Raw genomic sequence first — 18,924 nt, forward strand, 5'->3', positions numbered from 1 at the left:
AGGCAGATGAAAAACATATCTGTAATCCCATGACCGTCGTGTCAAGTGGAGCCCTTCCAAGCTTAAGGGAAACTCAATCGATTGTCTGGAGGAAGCGATTGTCCGTCTGATTCTCACCCGAACACCTGCACGATTTCCTCTCTTCCTGCGGCGCTTCCTTAGAGGAGGAAAGCAGCAAGGTAGCCGGCGAGCGCACTCCACCGCGGGTCGGCTGGACGAGGATTGTTTATCCATTTCATTAGCTGTGCGTGTTTTAGCAGGACCACAGCAGGTATCAGTGACGCAGTTCTTGAGAAGTGAGAGAGCTCTAAACCACATTTCATGCACTTTTTTTAAGACACAGACACACAGTGAGTGAGGAAATGTTTTTATATATTGTTTATATAATATAATATATATATATATATATATGTGTGTATATATATATATATATATATATATATATATATATATATATATATATATTGTGTGTGTGTGTGTGTGTGTGTGTGTGTATGTGTATGTATGTATGTATGTATATACACACACTTATATACACACATACACAATTGTGTTGTTCTCACCAACAAACAAATAACCTCAGCTGACCAAATAAACGGATTTCAGTATGTACTCATTTTTTCCCCAAAAAAAGTAAACAGACATTTGGAAACTAGGTGTGAAAATAAGTACACCCTATAAGTCAGTAACATGTAGAACGACCTTAAACAACAATAACTTAAAGAAAATGTTTTCTGTAGGGGTTTATCAGTCGAAATTTCTCCAAAATGGTGTAAGAGACTGATAAACTCCTACAGAAAACATTTTCTGTAGGAAAACCACTACTTATTGAAATATGTTGTGTTTTGGTTTTTTATTGTCACCTGAGGTTATTTTATTCTATATAAAAACATAAAATTAAAGGAGGGTGTACTTTCTTTTTCCTATGACTGTGCATACAGCAACTAACGTCTGATGCACTGTTAATGACTTTACTAAACATGTTCAGTTCTTTGAAAAGGCAAAAAAGCCATAGTCTGTGTGAGAGTTCTCTCCTCTTCTAGCTTTTTAGCAACTGACCACAAGTAAACAATATCAACATGCCCCCTTGTGTTGGTGCACTTGATCAGCTGTAAGCTGCGTGTGTAGCAGAACCACAGTGAGGCGTCAGTGACACGGAAGAGAAAAGCTTTAACCCACTTTCAGAGAATACACATAGAGAACTTTTATACAACGCTGTAGGTGCATTTATTTTGTCTTTACAGCCACATACAGCAAACATTCATAGATTAAGAGACCTCAGACACACACTGAGTGAGGAAGTGTTTTTTGAGCCTCAGCTTTCGTCTACTTTAGTCATTCACTAACACAGCAATGCAGGACTTTCATGGATATACTGTTTCCATCTCTGGTGTGCTGTTGTTTGTGCTTCTACAGGGTATGTACAGAGATAAATATTGGACATTTTTTAATGCACTTGGCAAATTAAGCTTTTTTAATGATTCACAGTAAACGAGCCTCCTTACTGCTAACTTCCTATCTCAATTCGGACCGCAGAATCTCTCACTATCTTCAAAAAACAGCTAAACACTTCCATGAACGCCTAACCAACTCATATAAAAAAAAAAAAAAAAAATTGCACTTACACCTCTACTCTGTGCACTTTGCTTCTTCTGGAATTCAATTTATGGATCTTGTATAGTAGCACTACTTGTATTGTTCTCTGCTTGATATATTGCTTTGCTTGTATTTTTCTTGTTTGTAAGTCGCATTGGATAAAAGCGTCTGCTAAGTGAATAAATGTAATTGTAAACTTCATAGGCCAGAGCATACGATTTTACATGGCATTTGGAGATGTTCTGTCACATCTCACTGCTAATGCAGGATACACAAATGTCAGTGACATGTCATTTAACCTAAATTCTTTACCTTAATCTTTATTTGCTAGTAAGCGAGCTAATGTTATTCTAACCACTGTGTCTAAACACTAAAATCAAGATTCACACAAGGTGCTTGAAGTGCTTGAATTTGGCTTTTTGACATGTAAGTAGGGGAAATCCTTGAAATTAGCCATTTAATAGTGCTTAGAAAGTGCTTGAATTGTAAAAAGTAAAAAAAAAAAGAAATCTCTAAATAACTTTAAAGTGTTTATTTTTGATAGAACACGAATACAGTCCTTTCACTTAAAATATGACTCCCTGCTGCAGCCCCCCACCCCCCCCCCCCCGCCCCCCCACTTTCCTCCGGATATTCACTCACTCACTGTAACAGAGACTTCTCAGGCACCTTTAGCCACTTTTCCTCAAAAAGGCACCTAGCAACACATATAACGACTTTTTGGGCAAACTTTAGCTACATTCTGTAAAAGAGAGTGGCCAGTACTTCCCTGTGAGCGTGAGGTACTGCATTCCCCCCAGATACACCTCTCTCTGCAGCTACTCTGTTCAGTGAGGAGCAGCACAATCATTAACTTCTAACTTTCTCTCTGAGTGATCATTTTAGATATAGACGAAATCACAGCACATTATGTGTATGGTGAGCTTGTCAGAAGACGTCGTGATTATAAATCAAAATTTTAGCAGTGCAGAGCAGCAGCTGGGAAATCAAAATCACTATTTCATACTTGTTCCCATTTTATGACAACATGACAATATCTCTTGTCCTTAAAAACAACAACAAAAATATTATATGTTTGAACGTCCTGGAATTTCATTATGAAGCATCTGTACGAACCCTATAAAATGGTTTTCTGCATAAATTCGTCATAAAATGTGATCTGATCTTCATCTAAGTCAAGGGTATTGACAAATATAATGTGTCTAAAATAATAACACAAAATAAATTCTGATCCCTCATGTCTTTATTGAGAACAACCAAAAAAACCTCATAATGCTTGTGGAAAAAGTATGTGAACCCTTGAGTTAATGACCTCAAAAAAGCTCATTGGAGTCATTGTTTAGCACTCTTGGAGTCTCGTTAAGAAAATGAGTTTGGAGGTGTGGACTACAGCTACTTTCACTGATAAAAACCCCTCAAACTTTTGGAGTTTGTTCTGCACAAGAAGCACATGCTTTTGTGAGCCATGCCTTGCCAAAAAGAGCTTTCGGAGGATCTACAATCAAGAATTGTTGATTTACATAAAGCTGGCAAGGGTTACAAAGTGATTTCAAAGACTTTAGAAATTCACCAGTCTACAGTTAGGCAAACATTCTACAAATGGAGACACTTTGGGACTGTTGCTACTCTACCAAGAATTGGGTGCCTAGTCAAAATGACACCAAGAGCACAACATAGACTCATCAATGAGGTAAAGAAACAACCCCGAATGATAGCCAAAGATTTGAAGGCATCATTGGAACTGGCTAACATCTCTGTTCATGAGTCTACAATACGTAAAACACTGAACAAGCAGGGTATCTACGGCAGGACACCACGAAGGAAGCCACTGCTTACTAAAAAGAACATTGCTGCACACCTGAAGTTTGCAAAAGAGCACATTGACACTCCACAGCGGTATTGGCAAAATGTTTTGTGGACTGATGAAACTAAGATTGAACTATTTGGAAAAACCACACAGCACTACATCTGGTGTAGAAAGGGCACGGCATATCATCATGAAAACATCATCCCAACCGTAACGTACGGTGGAGGAAACATCATGATTTGGGCCTGCTTTGCTGCATCAGGGCCTGGCCAGCTTGCAATCATTGAGGGGAAGATGAATTCCCAAGTATATCAGACAATTCTTCAGGATAATGTGAGAATGTCTGTACATCAGCTGAAATTGTGTAGAAGTTGGGTGATGCAACAGGACAACGATCCAAAACACCAGAGCAAGTCCACCACAGAATGGCTTCAGAAAAACAAAATCTGCCTTTTGGAGTGGCCAAGTCAGATCCCAGACCTCAACCCAATAGAGATGCTACGGAATGACTTGAAGAGAGCCATACACATGAGACGTCCAAAGAATATGACCGAGCTAAAGCAGTTCTGCCAGGAAGAATGGGTTAAAATTCCTCCTGAACGATGTGTAGGTCTGATCCACAGCTACAGGAAGTGTAGGGTTGAGGTTATTGCTGCCAAGGGAGGGTCAACCAGTTATTAATTCTAAGGGTTCACTTACTTTTTCCACTGCCATTTTGAATGTTGACTGAGTGTGTTCAATAAAGACATGAGGGATCAGAAATTTTTTGTGTTATTATTTTAGACACATTATATTTGTCAATACCCTTGACTTAGATGAAGATCAGATCACATTTTATGACAAATTTATTCAGAAAACCATGAAATTCCAAAAGGTTCACATACTTTTTCTTACCACTGTATATCTATGTATTTCTGTAAATTTGGTTCATTTTCTAGATAAATTATGAATTAAAACAACATTGTGTGGTATTGTGATACTAATTGGTATTGTGAGCTGGTACAGTATCGTAAAATATATTTATGGTACAGTGACAATCCTAGCTCGTCATATTACTATGCTCCTACTCTGCTTAAACTGGAAATAGAAAATCATGATCAGGGAAAAATCAATGACAAACAAGCCTAAGACCAGCAGGTTTCTGATGTGTACTGCTATGTGTTATGTTTCCCTCTGCTGCAGGTTTGTGTGTTGGTTTGTCTGACACAGTGATGGTGCTCAAAGTTGGGAGCTCCCTGGATCTTCCTGTTCAATACCCAACTGAATCAGAGTTATCGGTTCAGTGGATCTTCAATGGGAAAACTTTTGCTGAATACAGTACAGATCAAAGTTACACACTTCTGGAATCCCAGTTCAGTGGAAGATTAAAGGAGGACAATGATAGAGTTGGAGTAACTGTACAAGATCTTCAACCCCAAGACTCTGGGACATTCTCAGTGGCTGCAGAAGACACTGAAACACAGCTTCCAACACAGACATTTAAAGTTTATATTCAAAGTAGGTGTGATTAATTTGATCAGTGTATTGGGAATAATTATAAACTTTATGAAGATTAATTACATAAATATATTTATTGTGAATTGTTTTAACACTCTCTTAGTCCATATATTTTAAATAAGTGTTTTAGTCTTTCATGGGTTCCGTATTTGTGTATGTGCGCATGTGTGTTTGTGTGCATGTGTGTGTAAATGTATGTATAGTTCCCATAACAGCTGTACAGATTGAGAAGACGTGGAGATTGTCCACAAACAGCTGTGATGTTGATGTGAAGTGTGCAGCGCTTGGAGCTGAGAGTGTCTCCTACCTGTGGAGCGGCTATAAGACTGGGAGTGGAGCTCAGCTGCAGTTCAGTCTCTCACCAGCAGAAGGAGCTGTTACACTGAACTGCACTGCAGCTAACAACGTCAGCTCCAGTTCTGCTACAGAGACACTGAGCTGTAGCATCAAACATGGTAAAATCACACTTTTACTGTAACTACACAAACTTTACAAAAATGTCTCTGCACTGCATCAGGTTCGTGTGTGTGTGTGTGTGTGGGCTTTGTTTCACATGTAGAAACTCAAATATCAGTGCTTAAACTGATCAGTAGTCTAGTGGCGGCCTCTCCGTATCTGCTGGTGACCATCATCCTGGGTGTAAAATGTTACAGATCTCGAGGTAAAAACTACATAAACATAATGAATAGTCCACAGTAAAATACTATTTCACGTCTTGTTACTTATTTGTTTATTTATTTATTCAATATTATTTTATTTCACAGGTCATCATAACAGTCAGTATGCCATGAAAGTAATTGAGGAATAAGCACTTTGCTCGCTCTGTAAGAAATAAGTTGAACACTGAACTACTCAGTGGCAAACAAATCTGATTCTGCTACAAAGTTTATAGTTTTACAGTTTTCATTTTTATAATAATATTTTCATTTACACTCAAAGCTCAGGGGCACAGAATATTTTTACTGTATTTATGTTTGCACTCTTCTGAGTTGGATCAACGTTGGAGCTTTTCTTCCAGATTAGAGATCACAACACTGTTATGACTGCCGGGAAAACTCGGATTGCTCTTCCACTTCAGTCTTCTGGGTCCTCTTCCAGCCCCCTGTATTTCACCAGATTCTTCTATTTCTTCATAGTATTTTTCCATCACTCGATTGCCAGATCTATCACCACTGCAGTATTCTGCATTTTATTTTAACTCTCACTGTTTACTTTGCTGTACTGTTATCTGACTGTAACTGAAGATCACACATATTCATGTTTATCTGTCCCTGTACACAATCCCTGCCATGTTCACTGCAGCTAATATTATAATGTGTTGTAATACTGTATACTAAATGTAATCTGGTTCATGTAATCTGATCCAGTACTTGTGAACAAAGTCAGAGTATCTTTACATTTACATAAACTGCTTTATTACATTTGTAGATGTCACTTTGAGAAAACATGAGTACTAAAGGTTTGCAAAAAAATGTCTGGGGAAGTCCATCCATCCATCCATCCTCTACCGCTTACTCCTTTTCAGGGTCACGGGGAACCCTATCCCAGGGAGGGGTGCACCCTGGACAGGGTGCCAATCCATCGCAGGGCACAATCACACACACATTCACTTTAGACATGCCAATCAGCATGTCTTTGGATTGGCATGAATCCCCACAGCACGGGGAGAATATGAAAACTCCACACACACAGGGGAATCGAGGTGGGAATCGAACCCCCAACCCTGGAGGTGTGAGGCAAACATGCTAACCACTAAGTCACCGTCCGCCCTCTATAAGAGCCCATTCATAGGCTATACTATGAAAATATCCTATAACTTTAAAAATGTTTTTTAACTGTCTCTCTCTCTCTTTCTCTCTCTCTCTCTCACACACACACACACACACACACACACACACACACACACACACACGTGGTTTTGATGTAGTTTGTGTTATTGGATATTGGATATTTTATGTTTTTGGATAGCATCTTTGTTTACATCGTTAAATAAAACTATTGAGTACCTGCACCTATACACAGTTGAGGTCATGATGTGTGTGGGGAGCAAAGTCTGGTCCGATCCCACAGGAGAGCTACTGTTGTACAAATGGCTGAAAATGTTAATGCTGGCTATGATAGAAAGGTGACAGAACACACAGTGCATCACAGCTTGCTGTGTATGGGTTTGAGTAGCTGCAGACCGGTCTGAGTGCCCATGTTGCCCCCTGTCCACCGCCAAAAGTGACTATAGTGAACATATGAGCATCAAAACTGGACCATGGAGCAATGGAAGAAGGAAGGTGGTCTGATTAATCATATTTTCTTTCTCATCATGTGGACAACTGGATGCGTGTGCGTCACTTACTTGGGGAAAACATGGCACCAGGATGCACTATGGGAAGAACGCAAGCCGGTGGAGGAAGTGTGATACTCTGGGCAATGTTCTGCTGGGAAACTTTGGGTCCTGGCATTCATTTGAAGTTACTTTGACACGTATCACTTACCTAAACATTGTTGCGGACCAAGTACAACCCTTCATAGCAAGGGGATTCCTAATAGCAGTGAACTCTTTCAGCAGGATAATGCGCCCTGCTACCCTGCAAAAATGTTCAGGAATTGTTTGAGGAACATGACAAACAGTTCAAGGAGTTGACTCGACCTCCAAATTCGCCATATCTCAATCCAGTGGAGCAGCTGTGGGATGTCCACAATTGTGTTGTCCTCACCAACAAACAACTAACATCAGGTGACAAAAAAAAAGCACAACAGATTTCAGGATGTAGTCATTTTTTCCCCCAAAAAATAAACCGATATTCAGAAACTAGGTGTGAAAATAAGTACACCCTATAAATCAGTAACATGTAGAATCACCTTTATCAACAATAACTTGAAGAAAAAATTTTCTGTAGGGGTTTATCAGTCAAATTTTCTCCAAAATGATGTAAGAGACTGATAAACTCCTACAGAAAACATTTTCTTCAAGTTATTGTTGCTAAAGGTGGTTCTACATGTTACTGAATTGTGTGATGTACTTATTTTTCCCACATGGTTTCTGAATGTTGGTTTACTTTTGATTTTTTAAAATATCAGTACATACTGAAATCTGTTGTTTTTTGGTTTTTTTATTGTCACCTGAGGTAATTTTATTCTATATAAAAACATAAAATTAAAGGAGGGTGTACTTCCTTTTTCCTGTGACTGTGCATACAGCAAATAAAGTCTGATGCACTGTTAATGACTTAACTAAACATGTTCAATTCTTTGAAAAGGCAAAAAAGCCATAGTCTGTGTGAGAGTTCTCTCCTCTTCTAGCCTTTTAGCAACTGACCACAAGTAAACAACATCAACATGCCCCCTTGTGTTGGTGCACTTGATCAGCTGTAAGCTGCATGTGTAGCAGAACCACAGTGAGGCATCAGTGGCCTGGAAGAGGAAAGCTTTAACCCACTTTCAGAGAATACACATAGAGAACTTTCCGATAACGCTGTAGGTGCACTTTTTTTTTGTCTTTACAGCCACATACATCAAACATTGTAAATTAAGAGACCTCAGACACACACTGAATGAGGAAGTGTTTTTTGAGCCTCAGCTTTCATCTACTTTAGTCATTCACTAATACAGCAATGCAGGACTTTCATGGATATACTGTTTCCATCTCTGGTGTGCTGTTGTTTGCGCTTCTACAGGGTATGTACAGAGATAAATATTGCACATTTTTTAATGCACTTGGCAAATTAAGCTTTTTTAATGATTCACAGTAAACAAGCTTCCTTACTGCTAACCTCATAGGTCAGAGCAAACGATTTTACATGACATTTGGAGATGTTCTGAAATGCATAAAATACACAGCCGAATATTTACATGAATTAATTTAGTACAGAAATTAAAGCATTTATCTAATCATTTGCTTTTCAAATCACAGATTTTTTTTTTGTCATATTTACTGAACCACTGAATATATTTTTCAGTATATATTTCAAAATTGTCCTGTACTCTCTTAAGAAATTTGGCATTTGTCAGTACACTAACTGTACACCACTGATGTTCAGCATATTTCTCATGTAACTGTCTGCTCTTATCATTTTCTATCTGCAGGAAAATGATCCGATTAGACTCAGGAAACCCTAAGGTCTTTCTGAAAAAATAAATATGGCTGTTAATGAAGTACATGCTGCCTGTGCAAGCTATTTGGTTACTGCAAATTCTAAGAAGATATAATTATGAAGAATTATAAAGAGTTTTACTGTAGTTGGTGGGCATAGTCTGTGGACAATTGAACTTGAGTATTAGTTTTTAAATGATTTTGCAGTTAGGATTGTCATTTAAAAAAAAAAAAAAAAAATAGTGGTTTAGGTACGGGCTTCAGACTGTCTGTGGACTTTCACAAATTATTTCAACTTCATATGAGCAGACATAAATATACATTTCTGACATATAGTCTGCAATGTGTTATCTTTTGTCTTGTGGCAGGTGTGCATGTTGTTTTGGCTAATCAGAAGACAGTGATCAGAGCTAGAGGGAGCTCCCTGAACTTTCAGCCAGAATATCCAGATGGGACAGTGTCATTCGCTGAGTGGAAGTTCAATGGGAAAAAGTTTGCTGACTACACTTCAAACCGCAATTACTCATTTCCAGAATCCCAGTTCAGTGGAAGATTAAAAGAGAACCATGATAAAGTTGGAGTAACTGTACAAAATCTTCAACCCCAAGACTCTGGGACATTCTCAGTGGTTGCAGATGGAACTAGAGGACAGCCTCCAACACAAACATTTAAAGTTTATATTGAAGGTGAGCATGATTATTATTATTATGAGTTATACATTTCAAGTAGTAAATATAACTATATATATAAAACTATATGTGTGTGAGTGTGTGTGTGTGTGTGTGTGTGTGTGTGTTCATATTTATTTAATTATTAGTGTTTACCTTTACTACTAATCACACCTGTTATAGTGGCTGGGTAATTACAATATACTGCTGCACTTGCAATGATTCCTCACTTTATTTATTAAGACCCCATTACAGCTGTGCAGATTGAGAAGAATCAGACGTGGAGATTGTCCACAAACAGCTGTGATGTTGATGTGAAGTGTGCAGCGCTCGGAGCTGAGAGTGTCTCCTACCTGTGGAGCGGCTATAGGACTGGGAGTGGAGCTCAGCTGCAGTTCAGTCTCTCACCAGCAGAAGGAGCTGTTACACTGAACTGCACTGCAGCTAACAACGTCAGCTCCAGTTCTGCTACAGAGACACTGAGCTGTAGCTCTGAACATCCCAGAACAGGTATAATTACACTTTTCCTTCTGGTGAGTGAACATCATAGTCTCAAACTACATTTAACCAAACAAGTTTCACAAATGTGTGTGTGTGTGCGTGCACTGTGTCACATGTAGAAGCTCCGTTGTCAGTGCTTAAACTGATCAGTAGTCTAGTGGCGGCCTCTCCGTATCTGTTGGTGACCATCATCCTGGGTGTAAAATGTTACAGAGCTCGGGGTAAATAAAAGTAATAGTAATAAAATAATAATACTAATAAATAGTCGGTGTCCAAGATAAAACCTTAGCTGTATTCTTGTTATTTCTTAGCAATTTATTTATTGATTTATTTTTTTATTTTGCAGGTCATCATAACAGGCAGTATGCTGTAACTGTAATTGAGGAATAAACACTTGGCTCTCTGTGGTTCCCATGTCACAGATTTACAGTTTATTGAAGCTGAAAAAAATTTACTCTGCTTAAAATATCTTGCATAGTTTTATTTTTTTAAATGATTTTTTCATTTACACTCAGATCTCAGGGGCACAGAATGTACAGCATTACTGTTCTTATGTTTGCAGTTTTCTGGATTGAATGTTGGAGCTTCTCTTCCAGGTTAGGGGTCACAACACTGTGTGCCCTTATGACTGCTTGGAAAACTCAATTTTCACTCATCTTCAACCTTTCAGTTCCTCTTCCAGCCCCTTGTATTTCACTCATCTTCAACCTTTCAGTTCCTTTTCCAGGCCCTTGTATTTCACCAGATTCTTGTATTTCTTCATTTGTATGTTGCCATCATTTGATTGCCAAATCTATCACAACTGCAGTATTCTGCTCCTTTTCTATTCTCACCATCTGTTTGTTTGTCTGGCTGTATCTGGAGGACACACTGGATTTTTGTTTTCTTTTGTTTTCTTCTGCTCCCTGTGATTCCTCTCATCAGGAGATAGGACTGTCCAAACCATATTCATGTTTATCTGTCCCTGTACACAATCCCCACTATGTTTACTGCAGTTAAAATCATAATGTGTTGTAATAGACTAAATGTAATCTGGTTTGTGTAATCTGATCAAGGACTTGTGAACAGAGGAGTATTTTAATGTCAGAGTATCTTTATATTTATATAATATGCTTCATTACATTTTTGGATATCACTGTGACTGAGAGAACATTTTATTTTAGAAAAAGAGAAAGCAGGAGGGAGAGGGGAAGCATTTGTAGTTTTAATGTAAAATGTTTATTCTCTAACTATTCTCTGGATTTGGCCTTGATATCTGTTTCTGGACTGTTGTGAATGACCTCTGGACAGTTTCTGACTCTAATTTTGTATACTGGACTCTTGTATTTATTAATAAACCTCCAGGACATGGATCCTCACACATTTCCTGAGTCTTACAACTCATTACATTTAGCAGATACCAGCTTGCATTAAAAGTTTAATTTTGTGTATGTTTATAAATATGTAAGGAAAGCAGTATTTGCTGGTTAGTATTTCTGAAATGAATCAGCTAATGAAATAGTTAAACATCTACTGAAATGTATTTGTTCTGGAATACACAGTCTCTATGTACTTAAAATGAATTGACTGTCGTGCCAGCTGTAATTCAAATCACAGGTTTATATTAAAGTACTTATTATAATACATTATTGGTTTTATATATAATAACCACTTACACAGAGACTTGAAAGCCACACACTCCATGCAAACTAATTTTAAAAAATGTGTGCAATTGTTGATGTGGTGATGTTTTCTGTAAGGGGATGTATATTCAGTATTTTTTTAATCCTCTTTTTTTTCAGTTTTAGTATTGAGATATGCAATGTAGTGTCTGATCCTGAACAGCTGTATTGCACACAGTAGAGGACCACACGTTGGCCCTTAACACAATCTCCTTACCCCAAAACTGCCCAGCTGTGTCTCCATGTTCTCCTTCTACCAGATCTGCTGATAAATAATATTTTAGCTTTGAAATTTCACTTTAAGAGCATAATGGTTTGCAATAAAAAATACTTGCCAGTGGATTCTGTGTACAGTAAATGTCATTTGTAATCCAGACGAATCTAATGACTTTTAAAGGGGTAGAATACTTTTGCAAGGCACAGTAAGTTTTTTTTGGGGGGTCAGTGCATGTTTATAGTAAGTAAGTAAGTAAAATTTATTTGTATAGCACGTTTCACACAGCAACGCTGACCAAAGTGCTAAACAGAGTACAGAAAGTAACAGAATTAGACCAAATAAAAGCAAACAATAGACAGTAGAAAAAAATCAATAAAAAAACTTGTTTAAACAATTAAAAATTTGATCAAAAAGCCTGGTAGAAGAGATATGTTTTAAGCCTATTTTTAAAAGTAGTAATAGAAGGTGCAAGGCGGCTGTCCAGTGGCAGTTGATTCCATAGACGGGGGGCAGCAACAGCAAAAGATCTATCCCCCTTTGTTTTTAACCGGGAATGAGGGACATGCAAAAGAAACCTATCAGAAGATCTTAGACATCTGTTTGATGAATGTGGATTAAGAAGATCCACAAGATATGAAGGAGCTTGATTATTAAGAGTTTTAAAAACAAACATCAGAACCTTAAACTGAATCCTAAAACGGACTGGGAGCCAGTGAAGCGATGCTTCTTTGCCCTGGTCAACAGCCTTGCAGTTGCATTCTGAACCATCTGAAGACGAGCCAGAGATGACTGAAGAAGACCCAAGTATAATGAATTACAGTAATCTAAGCGAGAAGTAATAAAAGCATGAATAACCTTCTCCAAATCCTGGAAAGACAAAAATGTTTTGAGTTTTGAAATAATCCGTAGTTGATAAAAACTAGTCTTAACGACCAAATTTATCTGCTTGGTTAAGCATAATTCTGAGTCCAGAATGAAGCCAAGGTTCCGAACCTGGGAAGAAATTGAGGGAAAGTGTTTATGGAACTCGTTAATGAGACCATCTCTCAATCTCAGGTAGCCAAAAACAATTATTTTAGTTTTGTCTTCATTAAGTCGGAGGAAATTATTTGTCAACCATTTTTTAATGTCATCCAGACAGTCCAACAATGGCTGAATGAAAGTCACCAGCTTTCAACGGAATGTACAACTGGGTATCATCAGCATATAAATGAAAAGAGACATTGTGAGCCCTAATAATATTCCCCAACGGCCGCATATATAAATTAAAAAGAAGTGGGCCCAAAATGGAGCCTTGAGGAACACCACTAATAATAGGACTAGAAGAAGAGCCGAAATTACCCAACGCTACCGAGAAAGACCTGTCCTTAAGATATGAGCTGAGCCATTGTAGGGCAGTGCCCTTGATACCAAACAGATGCTCTAAGCACCAGAGAAGTATGTTATGGTCTACAGTATCAAAGGCAGCTGTAAGATCTAGTAGCATCAACACAGTATTTTTATCAGCATCCACTGTTAGTAAAATGTCATTGGACACTTTTAACAAAGCAGACTCCATGCTATGAAAAGCAGTGAAACCAGATTGTAAAGGTTCAAATAACATAGCTGAGTTTAAAAACAGGAGCAATTGAGATTGTACTACTTTCTCTAGCAGCTTTGACAGTAACGGTAGCTTAGAGACAGGCTGATAATTATTAAGGCAACCTTCATCCAAACCCTGTTTCTTAAGCAAACGTTGAACAATAGCATGCTTAAAACAATTTGGGACCACCCCTGCATCCAAAGAAGAATTTATCAACACTTGGATACTGGGGCCAATTTCAGAAAAGGTTGCTTTCATAAGCATAGCGGGAACAGCATCAAGTGGAGTGGATGATATTTTCATCTGGTTAACCAGATCACACAGTTCCTTTAGAGAAACGTGTTCAAATTGATCAAATGAAACCGGTAAAGCCAGTGAATTTGGGGACAGGTCTGATAAATGCAAAGTGAAGGAAGAACGAATAGTAATTACTTTATCAGCAAAAAATTTTTAAAAAACTTCTCACAATGTTCAGCCGAGGGTTCCCCATGGAACTGGCAACTCAGATTAATAATTGAATTTATCGTGGTGAATAAGATCTTAAAAATCTGGAAGGACACAGTTAACTGATCATGCTTCCATCTCCTCTCAGCTCTACAACAAGCTTGTCTGAGAGAACGAGTATTATTGTCGAGCCAGTAATAAGATTTATGATTTGGTTGCTTCAGCTTAAAAGGGGCAATGGAGTCTAAAATATTGGAGCAAAATGTATAAAATAAGGCAATCAAATCATCAGGGCCAGAAGAAGACTCTGCAGCACTCAAGATAGATGTTTCAGCAGCATTAGCTAGAAAACTTTCACTAAACTGAGAGGCAGTGAGTGAATTAATACAAGGAGAATAATATCCTGAAGGCCTAGTCATAACGGCAGAGCTGGCCTCAGGGACATTAAAAACAATGGGCTTGTGATCAGAGAAGGAAGCATCTTCAATATTAACATCATCACCAGAGGTTCCATATGACAATATAAGGTCTAGTGTATGACCAAGGACATGAGTTGCCTGATTTATGTGTTGAATAAAACCAAAGGAATCCAAGATATTACAAAATCCAGTAACCAAGGGTCGACCAGGGCAGCAGACATGCACATTAAAATCACCCAATAATAACAAACGATCATACAACGGAACAATAGAAGTTAAAAAATCACAAAAATCACTTAAAAAGGCACTGTCCGGGTTAGGTGGCCTATAGATCAAGGCACAGAACAGCGTGGACGAGGTCGACTCTAACACAACACACTGCACCTCAAACGACGAGTAAGTCCCAACAGAAACTCTCCGAATGTTCAGTGACTGTTTAAAAACCATAGCAACCCCACCGCCCTTACCAGAAGGCCTTGGAGTACTAATAAAACATCAGTTCGCTGGACAGAGTTCCTCGAAGACGGTTGACTCACCAGGACTAACCCAGGTCTCCGTCAGGAATCAAATATCCAGGTTATGTCTGGTAGAAAAGTCATTTAAAATTAAAGTTTTGTTGCACACGGACCGAGCGTTAACCAGGGCCACCTTCATAGGAGCCTGAGGTAGCGAGGTCCGATCCGGTGAAACGAATTCCAGTTGTCGGAGATTTAACAGTTCACTCTTCTCTGACGAATCCGTAATCGTGGAGGAGCAGAACAATTAGACGAATGTAGGAAGTCCGGGAAAATAGGCAGATGAAAAACATATCTGTAATCCCATGACCGTCGTGTCAAGTGGAGCCCTTCCAAGCTTAAGGGAAACTCAATCGATTGTCTGGAGGAAGCGATTGTCCGTCTGATTCTGACCCGAACACCTGCACGATTTCCTCTCTTCCTGCGGCGCTTCCTTAGAGGAGGAAAGCAGCAAGGTAGCCGGCGAGCGCACTCCACCGCGGGTCGGCTGGACGAGGATTGTTTATCCATTTCATTAGCTGTGCGTGTTTTAGCAGGACCACAGCAGGTATCAGTGACGCAGTTCTTGAGAAGTGAGAGAGCTCTAAACCACATTTCATGCACTTTTTTTAAGACACAGACACACAGTGAGTGAGGAAATGTTTTTTGTGTCTCAGCCTTCATCTAGTGTTGAGTCAACAGTCTCAGTCGAGCTGCAGCAGCTCAAAACAGGGGTTAACTAACACAACAATGCAATATTGTCACGAATACTGTGTTTCCATGTCAGGAGCTCTGATGTTCTGGATTCTTCAAGTTATGTATACAGACAAATATAGCACTTTTTTAGTTCACATAATCATTTAAGCTTTTTCTTAAAGCATTTAGTGTAAATGAGCTTCATTACTGGTAACTTCATAAGTAAGGGGCAAATGATTTTACTTAACATATTTGGAAAATTGCACAAGATACACAGCTTGGATAACTGCTTAATAATGTGCATTACTGCAGAATCACTTAAAGGGGTCATAACATGATTTTTAATGCTTTCCTTCTGTTTGGGTGTGTAAGGTATCTGTTTATGCATGTATAAGATCTGCAAAGACCCAAAGCTCATATTTTCCTCCAAAGGGATTTATTCTATCTAACAGAGAACACTGTTCCAGACTTGTCCAAAACGCCTTGTTTGAAGTTCAGAATTTACTTCCTCAACCAACTATGTCACGGTGTGATAATGCAGCCTAAAGGTAGGCACAAAGAAAGAAGGCGAGGCATGTCCTGGAGATGCCGTGTGTTTCAGTGCAAAAGCAAAACCCTTTGTTTAGCCTTCCGAAAACAGATGAAATTAGGAATCGGTGGTTACTGTTGATTTATAGCGCTGTTCCTGAGCAGTACAACTCAAACATGTGCTTGTGCATGACGCATTTTACAGAGGTCAGCTTCCTTAACCTGGGCGAGTACAACGCAGGCTACACACAAAAGCTCCTCCTAAAAAGTGGAGCGATTCCCACTTTGCTCGGACAATCTTGTGCTTCTTAATCAGAAACTGTAAGTGTGTTTGATTATTTTAGGAAGTATCTGCTATTGACTGTTCCAATGCAGAGTTTTGTGTTGTGGCTCAGTTGTAGACCTCTGCTAGCATGCTAGCTAAAGTTTGCTAAGTTGCCTCAGTTTTTAGCTGTTTTTGTATGTTGGTGGTCTGACAGAGACGTTGATTGTAGCTGCTGTTGTGATTGTCTTGAAACAGTTTATATCAATCAAATCACAAGAATCCTGCTCAAGTCATGTTTGCAAAGTTGGTTCCACTTGATCCTCTGCATTTTCTGAATTGGGCTCGAACTGATACGGTAAAACCGATGACATGCTGCTTAGAAGCTTAGAATTGCTTTAGAAGATTTGGAAGCTGAAAGCTAATGCCCAAGGGGTGTTACATTTCCAGCACATGCGTGAGGCTTTTGGCCAATCACTACACAATGGGTCAGCTGGCCAATCAGAGCACTCTGGGCTTTTCAGAAGGAGGGGCTTTGGAGAAATCGAGTGTTTCAGGCAGTCTGGAAATAGAGGTACTCCAATAATATACATTATTTGACAAATAATGCATTTTTTGAACATTAAAGCATGTAACCTATTTTATTACACCCAATAAACAAAATAATTAACTTTTAAAAAATCATTATATGACTCCTTTAAAAAAATCCACCATCCAGCTGAGTTTTAGTGATTGGCACAGTTCCTGACTGCACAGCTCATAATAGGGTTGCATGGTACTGTGATATTAAAGCTTTAAAATACCACTAAAGCCACTGTATTTTTTAAACAATAGTATCACCAATATGGTAGTGCCTGTAAGAAAAAATGATAATGTCATATATCTCAAATATCCCAAAGAAGAATAACTTTATTCCAGCATGGCAGTGACAAAGTACATGAAGCACTTCGGGTTCATCGGAGTCAAAGTGAACCCCGAAGATTATCAGTACAGGCATTTTACACCGTGTTTCAAAGCAGTATACCTGGTTTTTAAAAGGTTTGTACAAGCTGCTTTAAGTGCTTGAATTTGGCTTTTTGAAATGTAAGTAATTGAAAACCTTGAAATTAGCCATTTTATATCTAATAGTGCTTAGAAAGTCCTTAAATTATGAAGTCAACAAATAAGAAATCTCTAAATAACTTTAAAGTGTTTATTTTCGATAGAACACGAATACAGTCCTTTCACATAAAATATGACTCCCTGCTGCAGCCCCTCCCCTTCCTCTAGCTATTCACTCACTCACTGAAACAGAGACTTCTCAGGCCCCTTCTCAGGCCCCTTTAGACACTTTTGCTCAAAAAGGCACCTAGCGACACATCTAATGACTGTTTGGGCAAACTTTAGCTACTTTCCGTAAAAGAGAGTGGCCAGTACTCCCCCACGAGGGCGAGGTCCTGCATTCCACCCAGATACACCTCTCATATATATCAATTTCACATGACTTCACACATGAGCTTTTTTACTGGGTTCTGTATGATCCCATTCACGTGTAATACACACTTTCTGCTTTAAAGATGTAGGCCTATACTTTAAAAATGTTTTTTAATCTATTTCTCTCTGTCTCTCTCTGTCTCTCTCTCTCTCACACACACACACACACACACACACACACACATGTGGTTTTGATGTAGTTTGTGTTATTGGATATTCTCTTTTTGGATAGCATCTTTGTTTACATCATTAAATAAAACTATTGAGTACCTGCACCTATACACAGTTGAGGTCATGATGCGCGTGGGGAGCGAAGGCTAGCCCGTCTGGTCCGATCCCACAGAAGAGCTACTGTAGAACAAATGACTGAAAATGTTAATGCTGGCTATGATAGAAAGGTGTCAGAACACACAGTGCATCACAGCTTGCTGCATATGGGGCTGTGTAGCTGCATTGAGTAGTGCTGGTCTGGGTGCCCATGCTGCCCCCTGTCCACCGCTGAAAGTGACTACAGTGAACATATGAGCATCAAAACTGGACCATGGAGTAGTGGAAGAAGGAAGGTGGTCTGATTAATCATATTTTCTTTCTCATCATGTGGACAGCTGTATGCGTGAGCGTCACTTACTTGGGGAAAACACGGCACCAGGATGCACTATGGGAAGAACGCAAGCCGGTGGAGGAAGTGTGATACTCTGGGCAATGTTCTGCTGGGAAACTTTGGGTCCTGGCATTCATGTGAAGTTACTTTGACTTGACACGTATCACCTAACTAAACACTGTTGCAGACCAAGTACAACCCTTCATGGCAAGGGGATTCCTAATAGCAGTGAACTCTTTCAGCAGGATAATGCGCCCTGCTACCCTGCAAAAATTGTTCAGGAATTGTTTGAGGAACATGACAAACAGTTCAAGGAGTTGACTCGGCCTCCAAATTCACCATATCTCAATCCAGTGGAGCAGCTGTGGGATGTCCACAATTGTGTTGTCCTCAC

The 18,924-nt window shown here is 39.0% G+C and overlaps 1 protein-coding gene across 1 annotated transcript; it reads left to right on the forward strand.

The window, feature by feature from the left end:
• The first annotated feature begins 1,300 nt into the window (after positions 1–1,300).
• Positions 1,301–12,282, forward strand: LOC128610345 (T-lymphocyte surface antigen Ly-9-like). Its single transcript, XM_053629603.1, has 6 exons — positions 1,301–1,417; positions 4,586–4,900; positions 5,104–5,355; positions 9,353–9,670; positions 9,896–10,162; positions 10,500–12,282. Exons 1-6 carry the CDS (start codon positions 1,354–1,356, stop codon positions 10,541–10,543), a joined length of 1,260 nt encoding a protein of 419 aa, XP_053485578.1. The 5' UTR covers positions 1,301–1,353; the 3' UTR covers positions 10,544–12,282.
• Positions 12,283–18,924: the final 6,642 nt, after the last annotated feature.

The sequence above is a fragment of the Ictalurus furcatus genome, chromosome 7, assembly GCF_023375685.1.
Source record: "Ictalurus furcatus strain D&B chromosome 7, Billie_1.0, whole genome shotgun sequence".
NCBI classification, from domain to species: Eukaryota; Metazoa; Chordata; class Actinopteri; order Siluriformes; family Ictaluridae; genus Ictalurus; species Ictalurus furcatus.